Source organism: Strongylocentrotus purpuratus, unplaced genomic scaffold, assembly GCF_000002235.5.
Source record: "Strongylocentrotus purpuratus isolate Spur 01 unplaced genomic scaffold, Spur_5.0 spur5_scaffold_19, whole genome shotgun sequence".
NCBI lineage: Eukaryota > Metazoa > Echinodermata > Echinoidea > Camarodonta > Strongylocentrotidae > Strongylocentrotus > Strongylocentrotus purpuratus.
In genome coordinates this window covers 14,190,398-14,210,461 of record NW_022145604.1, presented here as the reverse complement: position 1 = coordinate 14,210,461, position 20,064 = coordinate 14,190,398, and the positions used below count along the sequence as shown (strand labels likewise).

At 39.8% G+C, this 20,064-nt stretch overlaps 1 protein-coding gene across 1 annotated transcript in view; it reads left to right on the top strand.

Moving 5' to 3' along the window:
• Positions 1-14,958, top strand: part of LOC115918780 (ATP-dependent RNA helicase DHX8-like) — a 29,678-nt gene extending 14,720 nt beyond the window's left edge. Inside the window, exons 8-20 of the mRNA XM_030990364.1 lie at positions 90-275; positions 1,378-1,525; positions 2,155-2,333; positions 3,264-3,458; positions 4,757-5,029; positions 5,413-5,536; positions 7,238-7,419; positions 7,899-8,333; positions 9,204-9,332; positions 9,839-10,035; positions 10,531-10,621; positions 11,367-11,455; positions 14,213-14,958. Of these exons, the coding sequence (XP_030846224.1) occupies positions 90-275; positions 1,378-1,525; positions 2,155-2,333; positions 3,264-3,458; positions 4,757-5,029; positions 5,413-5,536; positions 7,238-7,419; positions 7,899-8,333; positions 9,204-9,332; positions 9,839-10,035; positions 10,531-10,621; positions 11,367-11,455; positions 14,213-14,435 (2,451 nt within the window). The 3' untranslated portion in view covers positions 14,436-14,958. The remainder of the gene's footprint in view (positions 1-89; positions 276-1,377; positions 1,526-2,154; positions 2,334-3,263; positions 3,459-4,756; positions 5,030-5,412; positions 5,537-7,237; positions 7,420-7,898; positions 8,334-9,203; positions 9,333-9,838; positions 10,036-10,530; positions 10,622-11,366; positions 11,456-14,212) is intronic.
• Positions 14,959-20,064: the final 5,106 nt, after the last annotated feature.

Below are 20,064 nucleotides of genomic sequence, written 5' to 3'. Positions count from 1 at the left end.
ATTGTATGATTTATTATGGTTTGTGAGATGCTGCCCGGAACTCGAAATTCCTAATGACCTTGCATTCCACCTGTTGTACTTTGCTTTAGATGATGGCGGCAAGTTGCATAGACAAGGCCGACTTCCCCGACTTTGATGAGACAACCGGTATCCTTCCAAAGGATGAGGATAACTCAGATGAGGAGATTGAGATTGAGCTGAGGGAGGAGGACCCGCCCTTCCTGAGAGGTCATGGCAGACAGAGTGTTGACCTCAGTCCAGTCAGGATTGTTAAGGTAGGTTAATATTTAAAGGCCGTCTACACTAGTTTAGCCTGGAGGGATTACACCTCCCTGCAAGGTCACTGACATGTGGTTATCTCATCAAATCAGCTCTCAATTAAAATAAGAAAAAGGGAATCATGGGGGACCAATGGTCACCGATTAGATATCGTTTGCTATATAGAGGGCGCAAGTAGCTAGAAGTAGTGCAGTGAGGCTGTAAAAAACTGTTTTACTGGCATGATAGAAATAGTGCTGTGAAATTGTCTGATGAGCAATATTTGACATGAGATAAATGATATTTTCTGACAGATGAGGAACCCTCAGTATTGAGGGGTCGTTGAAGACAGATCATTGACCTCACTCCCGTCATGATCGTGAAGGTATTACCCAGCCCCTGAAGCTCTACCATTGTTTGGTTTTTTGTTTGGGGAGGGGGGGGGGGTGTATTTAAACTGTTGAAATTTGATTTTGTTACATGCTCTTGGATGTCAAACTTGAGGGAACTGGAACAAAAATGAGACTACACATTCATAGTATTTCATAGTGAAATGTTAAAAAATTACCCACAGACTTTTTCAGGCATAAAGATATTACCAATATCTGTCATAATTTGTCTTCAATTTAAAATCAAGTGGACTTTTTCAGATGCTCAATGGCTAATTGGTTGTCTTAATGTCTATTAATCTCTTTAGATTTCAGATTTGGCCATATATTTATTTAGTTATTTGTTGCTTGTTAGCAATTTGTCCCTTCCTGTCATTAAGCATGACATCCACTTCCTCTCAACCCAAGGCCTTAAATTTCAATATTTTTAGGGCAAGGCCACTTTTCTGTAGGGCACACTCCGATATTACAGCACAAATAGGAAGAATTGGAAAGGGCACCAAAAATCTCCAAGGCCAATGAGAGGGGCATTGAGGCCAATCAAAGAGGCATCCAAGGCCATGGCCTTGGTGGCCTTGGTGGCCTTGGATTAATTTAAGCCTTGCAACCCCCCCCCCCTCCCCCACACACACCATTCAAAACACTTTCTATGCCCTGGATTTCATTTATGCTTCTTGATGAAAATGATAATTCTGTAAATGCCCCAAAACTGTATTTTCCCTATTATTAGAATCCTGATGGAACCCTGTCCAAGGCTGCCATGATGCAGAGCGCCTTGGCCAAGGAGAGACGGGAGATGAAACAAGCGACGGAGAGAGCAGAGGCTGAGAACATCCCCACCGGAATGAACAAGAACTGGATTGATCCCATGCCTGAGAGTAAGTCCATACACTTATATTTAAAGGCATCGTTTAACAATGTTAAATCTGAGATGCACGGCTCTACGTGTTATCAGTGTCTGTGATATGGTGTAATATTGAAGCCCTAAACAAATTGCGCTTCAAAATGATCAAGAAGTGCCTAAAAAAAGTAGAAATCTTTGAGTGACTGGTTTTACCATACTTGTTTTCCCCAATATACAGTAGTTTTGTGAAAACAGTTTGGCAATCGCAAAATTTAGATTTGATGTCCAATCATAAATATCTTTATAATCAGACAGGCGATCGGCTTGTAACAGTCATTGGGTTCCTGACTGACCTAAATATTGCAGCTTGAGCTATATCCAGGATTTCGTTTCAGAATCTAGTACAAAGTTACCGGATCCACTTAACCCTATCTACCCCTTCACATTTTTCTCGATAATTTCTTAATGCAAAAAAATCTTGCGCTGAAATTTTGTGACTTTTTTTCTTTTGAGTCTTGCGCATCTTCTGAAAGAAATTTTCCGAAAATCAGACCTACCGGTACAAAGTCACCCAACTTTTGTCTTTGCATGTCAGCCCGAAAATCGCTAATTTTCGGGATTTGAAACAGACCCTTATTTCTTCTTCTTAACTTGTATCCTTAGGTGAACGAACTCTCGTTGCCAACATCCGTAAGACCGGTATGACCAGTCAGGAGTTGCCGGAGTGGAAGAAATCGGCCTTTGGTGGAAACAAGGCTTCCTACGGAAAGAAAACCAAGCTCTCCATCGTGGAGCAGAGGCAGAGTCTGCCTATTTATAGACTCAAGAAGGAACTGGTGCAGGTGAGAAGAGAGAAAAGTTTTTTCTTTTTTTACCCGCCCTTCTGATCGCTACTTTAAAAATGTAATTTCTTCATTTCTTGCCGCGGCACTAATGTCCTTTGGCAAGACATTGATCTACATTTGCCACTCTCCACCCAGGTGTTAAATGGGTACCGGTAGGAAGGAATTCCTTAAAATGCTGTGAGCGTCGAAATCGGCAGCCTAGCATAGCCGGGTAATGTTGGAGCGCCTTGAGGACCTTGCAAGGTCAATACGTGCGCTATTATTATTATTTGCTGCAGAAAAATGTTATTCAATGTCTTTTACAAATATGTTGCCTTCAAGATGCTATGTCCCTTTTGCAGCCAACATCAAATTCCATAGAACTTTGCAGGAATTATGGATATGTCATGTATGTCCTATCAGTGAAATTTAAACGTTAGCAGTGTCCTAGTATTCAAATTATGCAAGGAAACCCGTTTACCTTCTAGACTTCACTGTCAGACACTATTGAGTGACTGACTGACATCTTCTTTTTTCTTCGGTAATTACATACATAAAATGAGCTGTAACAGGTACATGATTATTTGTCGACATAAATAGCCCAATACTTTAAATGGTCAAAATTGAACTGATTAAATCTTTGTGCAGCAACATAAAACATGTTCCCTGAAAAGCATGGCTCTTCAAATGCTTTAATATTCTAAATATGTCATATAACATCATAAGGAACCTTGCAATACACATAAATACTTATATTCTAGATGATCAAGCTTTTCTGATTGATTCCACAACGTTTCTTTCACAATGCAATCGCTTGACCAGAACTCAACCTTCTCTTTAAGTATCCAGGATTGGGGGCCAAATTAAAGCCACTGTGCCCCATATCTTGATTCTACTTAATTTCATTCATTCATTTATTCATTTATTCATTCATTCATTCATTTCTAGGCTGTGGATGAGAATCAAATCCTCATCGTCATTGGAGAGACCGGCAGTGGAAAGACCACCCAGATTACCCAGTACATCGCAGAGGCTGGCTACACTATCCGGGGCAAGATCGGATGCACGCAGCCTCGTCGGGTGGCCGCCATGTCCGTTGCCAAGAGGGTGTCTGAAGAGTTTGGGTGCAGACTTGGACAAGAGGTGAGTGTGCCTTGGTACTTTGTGATCATTGAAAATTGTGTATTCGTCACAGGGAACAAGTGGAAAGAGAGCCGTTATATGCCAGTATTTAATTCATTTTGGAGACGATTAGAATACAGGTACAGTCAAACCTGCTTTAGTGATCACCTGTCTACAAAGACCACATTTATTTGTTTCCCTTGAAAGTGGTTTCTCATTGAAACATGTACTAAAAGAACCTGTCTACAAAGACCACCTGTCTACAAAGACCACATTTTTTGTTTCCCTTGTAAATGGTTTCTCATTGAAACATGTACTAAATGGACCTGTCTACAAAGACTACTTTTTGTGTCTTTTTGTGTTTCCCTTGGGCGGTCGCTATAGACAGGTTTGACTGTACATGTTAAGTCCAATGATGCACATATTCTACTAGAGGAAAAGGGTAATCGACACAATGCAGTTGACCTTCCTTTGGAGGTGGCATTGGTGCTATTTTTAACCATTTCTAACTACAATTCAACTATTTTGACCCCCAAAACCAACACCTAAACTTTTAACAAGACCAAATAACCAATGTTTTATCTCTTTTCAGGAAAAATGATATTTCCTTATGTTTTGTACACGAAATCACAAAAATGAGGGATTTTCGGGCTGACATGCAAAGACAAAAGGTCACGTGACTTTGTAACTGTACATCCGATTTTCAAAAAATATGGTTTTAAAAGATGCGTAAGACTCGAAAGAAAAAAGTCATGAAAGGAAAACTTTATATCTGCCGTAGTTCCAGAGGAGTCGCTAAATTACTACAGGGGGGAGGGGGTGGTCAAATTGACCCCCCCCCCCCCCCGTTAACATTTGTTTAAGTCCTTGAGAACTTGGAAGAATTATCAGAGGGATAACATGTCATAATATCTGCATGTTAAAGGTAAAGACCAGTAATGGTCATGCAATTGCATTGTGAAAGAAACGTTGTGGAATCGATCAGAAAAGGTCGATCATCTAGCATCTAGCATCTGCAAGGTTCTGGAATCATCAAAATGATAAGAAATTTGGCTCATTCTTCGTAAAGTTACAAGCACTATACACAGAAAGATGTATATGGGACTACCCTATCTCTCTCACCAGACCATGAGAGAAATAAATTTACCAAATATATGAATTAGTAGGCGGTTTCCTGGCAAATTTTTTATCATCATGTATTATTCAAAACATATTCTTTCACATGATTGGTAATGAGAGCTGCCATTTCATTTTTTGAAATTGGGGCGTTGCCAATACTGGTCTTTACCTTTAATGCTTTATCGTGTGTCACCACACAGGTTGGTTACACCATGCGTTTTGAAGACTGCACGTCACCGGAGACCAAAGTCAAGTACATGACGGACGGTATGCTGCTGAGGGAGTGTCTGATAGACCCAGACCTGACCCAGTACTCGGTCCTGATGTTGGACGAGGCCCACGAGAGGACCATCCATACCGACGTTCTCTTTGGACTACTGAAGAAGGCCGTCAAGAAGAGACCCGACGTCAAGCTAATCGTGACCTCGGCCACGCTCGATGCCGTCAAGTTCTCAGCGTATTTCTTCGAAGCTGTGAGTGCTCCAAACATGTTTTGTAACGATTATTATTTCTCTTCATTGAGCGCTCAACTTGGCAATTGATTTAATATTCTTGACATATTTCGATACTCTGCGTAGACTTTTTATTGATATTAACAACGTAATGAAACAATTTTGTAGGATATTGCAAAGGTTTTGGCATCGCAGAAATAAATATATCATGTTTTTAGTTTGTGTCACAGATATGTATATTCATGTACACATTTTGTACTGCAATGGTATGCATATCATGAAATGAAGTTCTAGATTTTCCTCTTTGATTGATATGTTTCAGTATATTTAAATGGTGTTATATCTATCACTTGCTGAATAATCTGATGATTAACATGTTCACAAATTAATATCCTTGTATCCAGCCCATTTTCACTATTCCTGGCCGCACATTCCCTGTGGAGATTCTCTACACCAAGGACCCTGAGACTGACTATCTGGATGCTTCCCTCATTACCGTCATGCAAATACATCTTACAGAACCTCCAGGTATGATGATCATGAGGATACTGATTGTGGTAGTGGTGGTGGTAGTGGTGGTGGTGGAAGTGTTAGGGGTGGTGGTGATTGAGGTGGTGGAAGTGTTAGGGGTGGTGGAGGTGGTGGTGGTGATGAGACTGACTATCTGGATGCTTCCCTCATCACCGTCATGCAAATACATCTTACAGAACCTCCAGGTATGATGATGAGGAGGATACTGATTGTGGTAGTGGTGATGGTGGAAGTGTTAGGGGTGGTGATGAGACTGACTATCTGGATGCTTCCCTCATCACCGTCATGCAAATACATCTTACAGAACCTCCAGGTATGATGATACTGATTGTGGTAGTGGTGGTGATGGTGATGGTGGTGGTGGTGGTGGATGTGTTAGGGGTGGTGATGTTGGTGGTGGTGATGAGACTGACTGTCTGGATGCTTCCCTCATCACCGTCATGCAAATACATCTTACAGAACCTCCAGGTATGATGATACTGATTGTGGTAGTGGTGGTGATGGTGATGGTGGTGGTGGTGGTGGATGTGTTAGGGGTGGTGATGTTGGTGGTGGTGATGAGACTGACTGTCTGGATGCTTCCCTCATCACCGTCATGCAAATACATCTTACAGAACCTCCAGGTATGATGATACTGATTGTGGTAGTGGTGGTGGTGGTGGTGGAGGTGGTGGTGGTGATGAGACTGACTATCTGGATGCTTCCCTTATCACCGTCATGCAAATACATCTTACAGAACCTCCAAGTGTGATGATGAGGATACTGATTGTGGTAGTGGTGGTGGTGGAGGTGGTGGTGGAGGTGGTGGAAGTATTAGGGGTGGTGGGGTTGGTGGTGGGGTTGGTAATAGTGGTGATTTTAAGAGTGGAGATGGCGATGGTGGTGTCGGTGGTGGTGATAGTATTGGTAGTGGCTGTGGTGATGATGGTGGTGGAGGTGTGAGGGGTGGTGGTGTTGGTGGTGGTGATGGTAGTGGTGATGGTAATAGTGGTGATTTTAATAGTGGAGATGGTGGTGTTGATGTTATTGGTGGTGGTGATGGTGATGGTATTGGCTGTGGTGATGATGGTGATGATGATGAGGAGGATGATGATGCTGATGATGATGATGAGGATGATGGTGGTGGTAATGATGATGGTAATGATAATGATGATGGTAATGATAATGAAGATGATGATTAAGATTGAATTGTCAATGCTAGTTATTTTAGTAGTCATGATGAAGTGGCTTTTGATATTAAAGAGGATAATTATGATAATGCAATAGAATCAATGGTGCTGATGACAACAAATCATGGTTACGTTTGTACCAAAGTCGCACTAAATATCTTTACTGTCACAACACCATTTTGTGTAAATTCTCTACCTATTTAAGTACAGTTCTTACCTGGACAAAAGCCTTCTAGTATTGCAAATTAAATAGCAAGCCAAGTTCTATGTATACAATGAGTGATTTCAAGTTCGGTGTTGAAAGCTGGTGTTGGTGTTGTGAGAACACCAACACCAACTACAACACTGAACTTGAAGTCATGCTGGTGTTGAGGTTGACCTCGGAAAATGTATCGACCTTCTAAACTGACCGTCGGTGTTAGAGCTCGGTTCAGTAGCCTTTCCGTGCTCTCCACACCAACACCAAAACTAACACCGTACTTGAAATCACTCAATACCTAACATTAAAATGTTTTGTCTTCATCACCAGGTGACATTCTTCTCTTCTTGACCGGTCAGGAGGAGATCGACACGGCCTGTGAGATCCTTTTTGAGAGGATGAAATCACTTGGTCCAGAGGTACCTGATCTACTTATTCTACCCGTCTACTCCGCCCTTCCCAGCGAGATGCAGACAAGGATCTTTGATCCAGCCCCTCCTGGTAGTAGGAAGGTAAGAATAAAAGAAAGAAGAAAGTGAAAATATGAAGAGAAAGAATGATAGATGAATAGATAGATACCGTAGATAGACAGATAGATAGATAAAAGATGAAATCCCTTGGTCCGGGGGTACCAGAATTCTACCTTTCTAATGCGCCCTTCCCCGCGAGATGCGACCAGGATCTTTGAACTTAAAATTTTGCCAGTCTATTTCACTCTGTAAGAGAGAAATCAGGATGTACATTAGAGAGAGATTGATTGATTAAAGCCACACTGTCTTACTTGTAGCTACTTGCTCCCTCTATATAGAAAACAATGACTAATCAGTGACCATTGGCCTCACATGATCCTCTTTTTCTTATGTTAATTGAGAGCTGAGTTGATGAGATAACCACCTGTCAAGTGACCTTGCAGGGTGGTTTAATCCCTCCTATAAACTAATACAGATAAGCTTTAATGAATCTTAATGATTTTCTCAACATCTACACCTAGGTCGTGATTGCCACTAACATTGCTGAAACCTCCCTGACCATCGACGGTATCTACTACGTGGTGGACCCTGGTTTTGTCAAGCAGAAGGTGTACAACTCCAAGACGGGCATGGACCAGCTGGTCGTAACCCCCATCTCCCAGGCTCAGGCCAAGCAGAGGGCAGGGAGGGCCGGCAGGACCGGTCCTGGCAAGACCTACCGCCTCTACACCGAGCGTGCCTATCGAGACGAGATGCTCCCCACGGCGGTGCCGGAGATCCAGCGCACCAACCTGGCTAGTACCCTTCTGTCACTGAAAGCCATGGGCATCAACGACCTTCTGGCGTTTGACTTCATGGATGCCCCGCCCACGGAGACGTTGATCACTGCCATGGAGCAGCTCCATTCGCTGAGTGCGTTGGACGATGAAGGACTGCTCACCAAACTGGGAAGAAGGGTAAGGAACTAAGGAGGAGGAGGATGGTGGTGGTGGTGGTGGTGGTTATGGTGGTGGTGGTGGTGGTGGTGGTGGTGGTGGTGATGATGATGGTGATGAAGATGATGATGATGATGATGATGATGATGATGATGATGATGATGATGATGATGATGATGATGATGATAATGAGGATGATGATGATTATATTGAGGGTGATGATGATGATGATGATTATGGATGATGATGATATTGCAGGCGGTGAAGAGGAAGAAGGTGATGATACTGATAGTGATGCTGATGATGTTGATGATGGTGGTGGTGGTGGGGGTGGTGGTGGGGGTGGTGATGATGATGATGATGATGATGATGATCATGATGATAGTGATGATGATGATGGTGATGATGATGATGGTGGTGGTGGTGATGGTGGTGATGATAGTGATGATGATGATGATGATGATGATGATGATGATAATAATATTGCGGGTGGTGAAGAAGAAGAAGGTGAAGATGCTGATAGTGATGAGGATGAGGATTATATGAGTGTAAGTGGTGATACGATAATGATTACGGTGATGGTGATGGCAGCTTGGAACAAATACTACACATCCTATTTCAATGAGTTTGCTGAATCTTGCTGTCTCTCTCTCTCTCTCTCAATCTAATTGCGATGAGATTCAAGTTTTTGAGACGGACAACACTTCTGCAGCAACACTGCCCAGCAAAATGGGGTTTGGGTCATCTTGACATTTCATCAAGTAGCCTGCAGATGTTTGCAATGTCGAGAAGGCACTGAAACAAATCACAGTGCATGAAATGAAAGGCACAAACTCTTGAGACTGGCCCACAAAATAACCTTCCATGATGCACATCTCTTTCATCTCCTAGATGGCCGAGTTTCCTCTAGAGCCCATGCTGTCCAAGGTTCTCATCATGTCCGTTCATCTGGGTTGCAGCGAAGAGACCCTCACTGTGGTATCCATGCTCTCTGTGCAGAACGTCTTCTATAGACCAAAGGTGAGTGAGACCTTGTTACCTTCACTAGTTAATGTGTTTTCTTCCTTTTGATCTTACATGAAATTGAATGTGTGGGACTTCATTTTTTGTTCATATTTGAGGTATAGCTCTTCTTCTCAACTTGTATGGAATAGATTTAAGCCTCGGGTCTGTTAATTATAATAAAATGCATATATCCCGCAGTTGATGTGTGAAAAGAACAATTATACATAGTATGATAAAAGCCAGATACAGTCAAACCTGCTAATAAGTGACCACCTGTGTAGAAAGACCGCCTGTCTACAAAGACCACATTTTTTGTTTCCAGAACCTTGCAGTACACACCAATACTTATATGCTAGATGATCAACCATTTCTAAATTGATTCCACAACGTTTCTTTCACAATGCAATCGCATGACCAGAACTGGTCTATACTTTTAAAGACAGGTTTCACTGTATAACCTTCTGAGCTCTTGTAAAATTGTTCTTAAGATGACTTCTTCCACTCCTCACTTTCCTCTTCAGGACAAGCAAGGTCTAGCAGACCAACGCAAGGCCAAGTTCCACCAGCCAGAGGGAGATCATCTGACCCTGCTGGCCGTCTATAACTCCTGGAAGAACAACAAGTTCTCCAACCCTTGGTGCTTTGAGAACTTTGTCCAGGCTCGTACCCTGCGCAGGGCTCAGGATGTCCGCAAACAGCTCCTGGGAATTATGGACAGGTACGGGGAGATTTGTCATGAAATAAAAGAATTGTGATTTTAAAGAGGAGCTTCATATATAGCTTTAGGGCTTGAAGATAATGTGTCCATCCCTTTTGAAATTCAAGATTTGTTTAAATATGTTAAGTTGGTGCTTTGAGAACTTTGTCCCAAGCGCGTACCCTACGCATGGCTCAGGATGTCCGCATACAGCTTCTGGGAATTATGGACAGGTATGAATAGATTGTCTGGGCATTACCTGTTGCATACACGTTGCATACACTATGACTATCGAAGAATTTTACCTTTTCTCCATTTCTTAAAAGTTGTTTATGTTCTAAATTCTACTTTTCCTGTAATATTACCCCCAACATTTCTGTGAATTAAACGGCATGTTTTCACAAAAAGTCAGGTAACGCGACCACCCGACACGACCCGATGAATCAAAGTAAGCCGTATTTGTGTGTGTGATGATACTTATGTTTTTATTTTAATATTTTAATTTTTAAATGACAGGCACAAGTTAGATGTGGTGACTTGTGGAAAGAACACAGCTAGGGTTCAGAAGGCTATCTGCAGCGGTTTCTTCAGGAATGCTGCTAAGAAGGTAAGGCTCAGAATATATACATAAGTGAGTAAAACAATAACTAAAGTTGAATAATCGAATGCTACTTTTTTTTCTTTCTTTTAAAGAGATTTACAGTGATTCATAAATGTTTCAATAAAGTGATGATAATGTTAATTATACCAACAATAGTATTGATAATGATAAATGGTAATGATATTAAAGGTATTACAAAGTTTTGGTATGGGGTCATGAATTTGGTTCAAATGAACATATTAGAATCCTATGCGATTTTACAATATTCAATGATTGTTGTCGCGATTGAAATCGAGTCTAAAGTAATGAAATTATAAATAATAAACTCTTTATGTTGTATAGTGCCCTCTCAAGACTGATATTACTCTAGCTCTAAAACAATGTTTCTTGACTATAATCGACCAATTTGCTATTCCTGTTTAAAAATTATATATCAGAACTGCATATTCTGAGATTTTCATGTTGCAGCTACCATTGAATGGTCTTAGGCGCTATTTGAAATATTTAAAATTAACTGGGAGCACCGGTAATTTTTTTATTATTCAATTTCTCGAAAGCAGAAGTGTTTTCATATCCCAGCCCGGCACTAACGACCAATGGTCACCGATTAGGCATTGTTTGTTATATAGAGGGTGCAAGCATCTACAAGTAGTGCAGTGTGGCTTTAAGCGCTATAGAAAAGTGAAAAATCATATTATTTTGAATGACAAATGATTAATTGATTGATATCAATGCTTGTTTTGTTTTGTAGGATCCTCAAGAGGGATATAGGACTCTTGTTGACGGTCAGGTCGTCTATGTCCATCCTTCAAGTGCTCTCTTCAACAGACAACCAGATTGGTAAGTCTTTCCTATACGTGCAGTCAAGGTGAACGGCACCGTTAATGATCTTTTTCATTTTCCAGGGGGGTTGGGGGGGGGGGGGGGTGTTTCACAAAGACAGACCTCATAATTACCTGATTTAATTTTTTTTTTTGCTTCCCGATTTAACCTCTATTATCCTGATTTTTCCCAGATTTTCCAGATTTTCCCCCAATTTCTTACTCAAAGGGGTGGGGGGGGGGGGGGGGGGGGGGGAGGGGAATGTAAGATATGTTTTTCCTTTTTCCTAAATCCATTATTTTTTTTGTATTTTGTATTTTTAAAATTTTTTTTTGGGGGGGGGGTTTCTCACTTTTTAGTGCTCACTTCTTTATCAGCCGTTGTCAATCCACTGCAGGATGAAGGCCTCAGCATGATGTTTCCAAATGCTTCTGTTTAGCGCCTGTTGGTGCCAATTTGTCTGTCCCCAGAACTGTTGCAGCTCGTCTCGCCATCTTTTTCTTTGACGTCCTCTGTTTCGCTTTCCCCCATATGGTGTCCAGTGAGTGATTGCTGAGCTCCAGCGATTGTCATTCCTACGGCTGATGTGGCCCTCCCAATTCCATTTCCTTCTTTTCACTGTTTCAAGGATGTCCTGGACTTTTGTCTGTTCCCTGATCCATTTGTTCGTTTTTCTGTCTTTGTATGTGATGCTTAGAATACTTCTTTCCATGTTGTGTTGCGAGGCTGCTAGCTTTCTTTCCATTTTGAAGTTAGCGTCCATGTTTCTGCAGCGTATGAGATTGCTGGTATGATGCACTGGTTATATACTTTCTTTTTCAGGCATAATGGAAGTTTACCTTTCATGATGGTGCTGTATCTGCCAAAGGCCCGCCATCCAGCTTTGATTCTTCTTCTTATTTCGTTGTCTTGATTTTTGTCTTGGAGGGAGAAACGTTGCCCTAAGTAGATATACTCCTCTACTTGCTCCATTTTGGTACCGTTCACTTGGATTTGTTTTGGATCTTTGGCTGATCCTGCCATGACTTTAGTCTTCTTCATGTTCATTTTGAGGCCTGTTAGTTGGCTTGCATCGTCCAGTTCTTGCAGCATTGTTTCAAGGTCGTTTAAATTGTGAGATATGATGACAATATCGTCTGCAAATCTTAGGTGATTCATGTTTTCCCCGTTTATGTTGATTCCCTTTGATGACCAGTCTAATGTTTTGAAGATGCTCTCTAGGCAAGCAGTGAAGAATTTTGGTCACTATCACCCCTGCAAAGATCCTAAAAGTTGAACTTATCTCTAAGTTGGACTTGGAAAGCCGTTGGCATCTTTATTTATTTATTTATTTATTCATTCATACATAGATGTATTTATACAAGTACACAAGATCAGAAGTAAATCTGTTTTGCATCTTGGACCTGGCATTAAAAACATCATATAAAAAGTAGTAAAATAAAATCTATGAAAATATTTTTTAAAAGTTATTTTGAAAGCATAAAATGTTGATTCAAATTTTCTATATTTTCTATTACCAATGGGGATTTCATGACTTGATGTGGAATTTGTAAAAAGTCTAAAATGCTTCAATTTTCACTTTTTAATATATTTCATTTTAAGGCTACATATGGCTCTCCATAATATTTAAGTCTAACTTAGAGTCAAGTTCAACTTAGGATCTTTGTGAATCACCCCCCGGGAGTCCCAATTGCTACAATTGCATGCTTTTCATGCTTGCAGATTGGCAGAATCAATGATAGGAACCAGGTAAATTATTTAAAAAAAGAAGAACAAATTTGCACTCTGCATTACTAATGCCATGCATAGTTAACCACTTTTGTATCTTGGTAGGCCCCATGATATCCTCTTTATCACTTGTATGTTTATTCATCGGTGTCTCCTTAGATCAAGATTAATTTAAAGTTCCTAAATTATGTTTTTCCATGTGGTAAATCTATATTGGAAGTTGTTAATTGAAATTGAAAGACAGTAAAAAACAGTATCCTATGAGGAAGTTAATGTGGCACAAAGACATTATTTGAGGGGTACATAAAGAAAATATGTATGGACTCATGCAGTGAAGTCTCCTAACGGTAGAAAACGTAGTCCATCAAAATTATAGTTAAATCAAACAAATTACCTGAAGGACCCCAGTTTTAAATTTTCTGAATACAAGCAAACATGGACAAAAGATTTTGGTTTTCAATCAACTTGAAATTGAATTTTGATACCTAATATTTATACAATGCGTCCCAGAAGAAAAAATCTGTTTCGTTGACGATCAGCCATGCCCAAAGAAGACGAAAGACTTGATGCATGGCTGATCGTCAACAAAACGGAGTTGAGTCTTTTATCAACTCTGGTTGTTGCCACAGCAGGCAACCAGTGAAAACGAATTTGTTTAATCAAATTATGGAAATACAAGCTTAACTTTAAACAAATATAACTTTGTTATTCCTGGCTCATTTTTCCTGATTGAGGTGTCATATGAAAGGGCAGAAAACGAATTTACTAGAAATGGGATTTTCTCTTTGAAGTTCAGATACCGCCCACCAAATATGCATCATATGAGTTGCATCAAATGAAAGAGGAGGATCTAAGCTTTCCAAATATGTGTCATTTATCAATTATAATTATGGTGATTAAGTTATGATAAAACATCGATAATTCTTGGTTTTCTTTTTTTTTCTGGGATGCACTGTATAGAAATATTTTCTTGAAATTGCATGTTCCTCCAAGAATACTTCCAGACAATAAACACTCAAATAATTTTTCTGTTTTTGTTTAATTCAGGGTGATATATCATGAGCTTGTGCTGACAACCAAGGAATACATGAGGGAATGCACCACGGTCGATCCGAAGTGGTTTGTGGAACTCGCCGCTTCCTTCTTCCGCTTCTCCGACCCGACCCGTCTGAGCAAGGCCAAGAAGCAGCAGCGTCTTGAGCCCCTCTACAACAAGTACGAGGAGCCCAACGCATGGAGAATCTCCAGGCAGAGATTGCGCAGAAACTGAGCAGGGTAGTGTGTTACCTGCCTTGGGGGTCTGGCCATTGTCGGTCAAGAACTTGCATGAAAATGTACAGGTGGGACTGAGGTAATCTGCCATCCGTTATTGGACTATAAAGAACCACATCTAAAACCTCTAAATAACAGATATGAGGTGCATTAGGGCCTCAGTGTCTGGGCCTCTCTACAACAATCTTAGAAACTGCACATGGTAGTTTGTCTGTGAATAAGAGTGTGGTTTGCCTTCGGGATATGGCAGATATTCATCATGGACTCTCTTAAAAATGAATACCGGTAGGTGGAATTGAAGTTATCCACAAGCAGTCCTTAAAGGACACAGAACGTGTCTTGGAGTCCATGCAGGGAGAGTATCCGGGCAAAGAAACAGAGCAGGGTAGTGTGTTGCTCGCCTTAGGGATATGGCTTCTATTGGTCATGAACTTTCATGAAAATGAACAGATGGGACTGAGCAATCTTGAAGCATTCTTCAAACTGCCGACCCCCCCCAAAAAAAAAAAAAAAAAAAAAAAAACAACAAACAAACAAACAGTATTGTAACTTTAAAACTAGGAAAGCAACTTGTCATTATTACTCAACTTTAATACAAAATATGTGGTTTAAATTTACTGGAAAAGAGAACATTTACATTAAAATTAAAAAAAATTAAAAAATTCTCTTTGCTGGCGTATCAGGGAAGACATTTCCTCAGGTTTAGAAAGTTAAATTAAATTAATTGTTTTTGATTAAACATGGGACCTCATGCCATCTGCTTATTAAAGGAAGATGGTAGTCAGTTTTCATGTGCAGAAGGTCATAATTCGCCGACACAAATCCCCCTAGTCTCTTTTAGAGAGTTTCAGGCGAGGGAAATGTAGAATAACGACTTTACCATATGGGGGTCGGGGGGGGGGGGGATGGGTGGAATTGCAGAGCATTACATTAAGTGCCTGTTGGTCATAAAACTGAAGGCTAATTCTGGTGATTGGCAACTCCTGTCATTGAATGAAGGATGTCCAATTCCCTATCAGGGCCCACAACTATGCGTCTTTCAGCCTTTTCACACACAGCTAAAATTCATTGTATCTAGAGATGATCAGTTTAAACGTGTTTAACTCAACGTTTATACAATGTTTGGATAGATATGAATTCGCGATTCATACGCCCTTTAAAGCAGGCTGCAGGACAAAGTTTGTATCTAGAGAGCTTGACATTTTGTGTGTGAACGGTTAAACGTATTTAAACTGGATAGAGCGTGTGCTTTGTCTGATATGACATGACCTTTAATGCGCAATGGCACTACTGCGCATTTTAGGAGCAGTAGTTAATCACGAAACGATCAATGATCGCACCGAAATTTCTGTGTGTGAATGATTTTGTATGTACAGCTGATTAGTTTAAAGCCCTTTAAACTAATCATGTTTATAGAATTTTAGCTGTGTGTGAAAAGGCTATTTAAATCCAGAGACACCTACTGGTATGTCTTTAAGAAAGTCAAGTGACTCTTCTTAATCACTCCTCTTTTCACTTGATCTCTCGTAGTGTAGCACACTTGAGGAACTTATTGTAAAACAGGGATGCCAGGTTCTAGGCAAAAGACTGAATTCAAGCTCTGGCGATTTATTTTCAGACCATATAGTTTAGGCTTTTTTTGTGTACAAAATCGTCCCTATTTTCACGAAGTGACGGTAGTGAGGAGAATCGCATACAATTTGTGTCACTTCGTGAAAATAGGGACAGAATAGCTCATTCTCTGTGATTGTTAGGCCCTCTGATCGATCCTAACTGGCATCCCTGTGTAAAAGAAGAGTAACTGGAAGTGCCGGTACTGCACCAGTTTTTAAACATATATTTTGTTTATAACTTTTTAATATTTCAGTTTTAATTTCACATTCAAATGCTGTGTGTATTAGAGTGGATGAAAACGACAAAACATTCAAGAGGGATTTGTATGTGGTGTAGGCCTTTGCTCTCCTCATTTCTCACCATGCCTGACCCCATTTCACAAAACTTGTCATCACTGACAAATGACAGTTTTTGTTATAAGCTACTGAAATCCTTGCTTCTGATTGGTTATCAGCTGATTTGTCACTGATTTTTGTCATTGAAAAAGGGTTTTGTGAAACGGGTCCCAGGGGGGTGTTTCACAAAACTTGTCATCACTGACAAATGACAGTTTTTGTTATAAGCTACTGAAATCCTTGCTTCTGATTGGTTATCAGCTGATTTGTCACTGATTTTTGTCATTGAAAAAGGGCTTTGTGAAATGGGTCCCAGGGGGGTGTTTCACAAAACTTGTCATCACTGACAAATGACAGTTTTTGTTACAAGCTAGTGAAATCCTTGGTTATCAGCCGATATGTCACTGATTTTTGTCATTTGTCATTGAAAAAGGGCTACATGAAACAGGTCCTTTGTCTTCCTTTTCTCACTTTCTCTTACCTAGTATTTTCTCCTCACTTTCTCACCCTCCTCTGTATCTTTACTTTCCCAATTTTCATTCTTGCACCCATATGACAATAGGCCTACTTTGAAGCATACAGAACAGATAATTTATTTTAGCACTGATCATAATTTATTCAATAATATATTCTTCCTTTGAATTTGCTTAAGTCATATCACAAAACCTTTATTTTTTCCACATCCATTACCCACTTCCATTATCCCACCATCAATATTCTTTGATCTAAGGTGTACCTACTGTTTTGTAATGAATGTACTACTTTTAATGACTTTTTAATACTATTGTATTTTGTGCAGTATCCTTGTGTTATTACTTATGAAAATTGCACTCAATTCAGCCGCTAGGCTGCCATGTACAAAGTTTTTTAATACCGCAATGAATGAATAAATATATTGCTGTTTGTTAGGGGTTGGGTTCAGGTCGGGAAGGTTTCAAAATCTATTTTTTGTATATGACAAGAACATAAACTATGAAATCTTGGGAGTCATCAACAAAGAAAGTCCCATATGTAAATTTGTAAAATAGCATTTAGTATGACAAATAATATGTGAAGATGTAATTAAAACTGATATGAAAACTCTGAAAGCTAATATTCTTGCATAGTTTGTTTTGTCCTGTTGCACACATTATGATTGATTTGAAGTCATTGTAATAATCACACTATGAACATGACGGACAAAGAAAGAGGACAAAATATACAGTTCCTCATTCTACCCTCAACAAATTGCTATGGTAGACAAAGTAACATCCCTTCACTGTTCTTATGTAAAAATGTGTAGAACAGGTGTCACATGCATATTCACCTCTTCTACACATTTTTACATAATAACAGTGAAGGGATGTTCCTTTGTCTACTACAGCAATTGTTGAGATTAGAATGAGGAACTGTATATTTCGTCCTCTTTCTTTGTCCGTCATGTTCATAGTGTCAAGTCTTATCAAACCTTATTTTGTTTGTGGGAGAGGGTGGGGAGGGGCTTCAGAGCTTGCCACATATGGCAATACATGTAACAGGAGTTATTATATTTTAGCAAATTATTATATGTGTAATTTCATCTTTATTGGTCCATGGTAATACACAGAAATTCTGTTTCCATTAGCCTTGTAAGTTGTTACAAGGTACAATAACTTTACGATGCACATAGAACATAAAACGATATATTTCTTTTGGATTGTAGGATTGATTTCTGAAAATTACTCTTTCTATATGAAATATAGTACGATTACATGGTGATACCCTTGTCAACGCCCCAGCACATGAACTAATCGCTGAGGAAACTGTTGTTTAATAGCTGGTCTCGGGTACCACCTTCTTGCTCATTTCTAACAGTGTGAAAACTGACAAACCATACCTATTCTCCTTTAAACAAATCAAATAGACTAAATAAAAGTAAACAATGCAAAATGAAACGTAATGTAACACCCCCTCTAGCGACGCCTCTGCATATGTGAATTCGGGCCATTAAGGCCGGGCTATTTGAGGTCTTAGTATGGCCGGGGGGCGAATTTTTTTTCCGTACTCGAGAGGGCAAATATCCCATGTGCGCATGCGCGTGGACTTGTGATTTCTCTGCTACTTCCCATACGAAATGTACATGTATTCGCATCTACTGTGCACGATTCGCGTTCTACGAGTAAACGATGGCATAATAGTCTTCAAACACAGACTCTGATTTGCCAGTTTGACAAAACAATTACGCATATATCGTGCGTAGCAATAGTACTAGTATTCAAGTCTGAGTAGTTGTATGATTCAGACATTTTAGTGCTTACAGAAATGCATCCCAAATTGAATAGCATGGTATAGTAGTCTGCAAGCACAGACGCTAATCGGACAGTTTGACAAAATAGTGTTATTCAAGTCTGAGTAGTTTTATGATTCAGACCCTACTGGTGCGTGTATTGGAAATGCACCTCAACTTATAGAGTGGCATAGTAGTATGCAAGCACAGACTCTCCTTTGACAGTTTGACAGAATAATATAGGCCTATTGTGTATTGAGTAGTGCTTTTATTCAAGTTTTCGTAGTTTTCTGTGTTGTGCCACTGCTCTCTCACTCTCTCTCTCTCTCTCTCTCTCTTTCTCTCTCTCTAGCTCTCCCTCCAGTATGCTCGCACTCTCTGTATTACTTTTATTTATAATCATGGTCTGCTGAGAGCCAGAAGGATGTTAACTCTTAACACAACGAATGCCCTTCTGGCTCTGAACAAACTACTATACCATTCTATACAAGTTGGCGACTTGAATAAAGTACTTCTCAGCACACTACTAGTATGTTGTCAAACTGTCAGATTAGCGTCTGTGCTTGCAGACTACTATACCATTCTATACAAGTTGCAATGTATTTCCATATGCACTACTGGGTCTGAATCATACAACTACACAGACTTGAATAAGCACATCGCGACACATACGCATATTGATTTGTCAAACTGGCAAATCAGAGTCTGTGTTTGAAGACTACTATGCCATCGTTTACTCGTAGAACGCGAATCGTGCACAGTACATGCGAATACATGTACATTTCGTATGGGAAGTAGCAGAGAAATCATAAGTCCACGCGCATGCGCACATGGGATTTTTGCTCTCTCGAGTACGGAAAAAAAATTCGCGGCCGGGGGGGGCATTATGGCCTCCCTTAAGATCTCGGCCGCGAAGCGGCCGATCGCCGCGAAAATTTGCACGCATGTCAAGTGAAGTGTATAGAATAATATGATAATTTCAATTTTTTGAAAAATTTACTCATTTGCATATTTATGGTAATTTATGCAAATAAAGTCATAAAACTCACATTTTTACCCATAAATCATATATTATTCATAATTAGGCATTCTTTTTCACTACATATATTCATTAGACCATTCTGAATAATAATACAACAAAAAATTTGGAAGAGCCAGCTTATTCCTTATGTTATCACTTGTTTTGATAATTTCTTATGTATTTCATTGTTTTTTTAACTTATGTATTTCATTGTTTTTGTTGTTTTATTTCATTTCTTACTACATTTCAACTATTTTGACAACCAAAACAACCACCTAAACTTTAAAAAAGACCCAATAACCCATGTTTGATCTGTTTTTAGGAAAAATTACTTTTCCATATGTTTTGTACACAAATCATGAAAATGAGTGATTTTCGGGGTGACACGCAAAGACAAAAGGTCACGTGACCT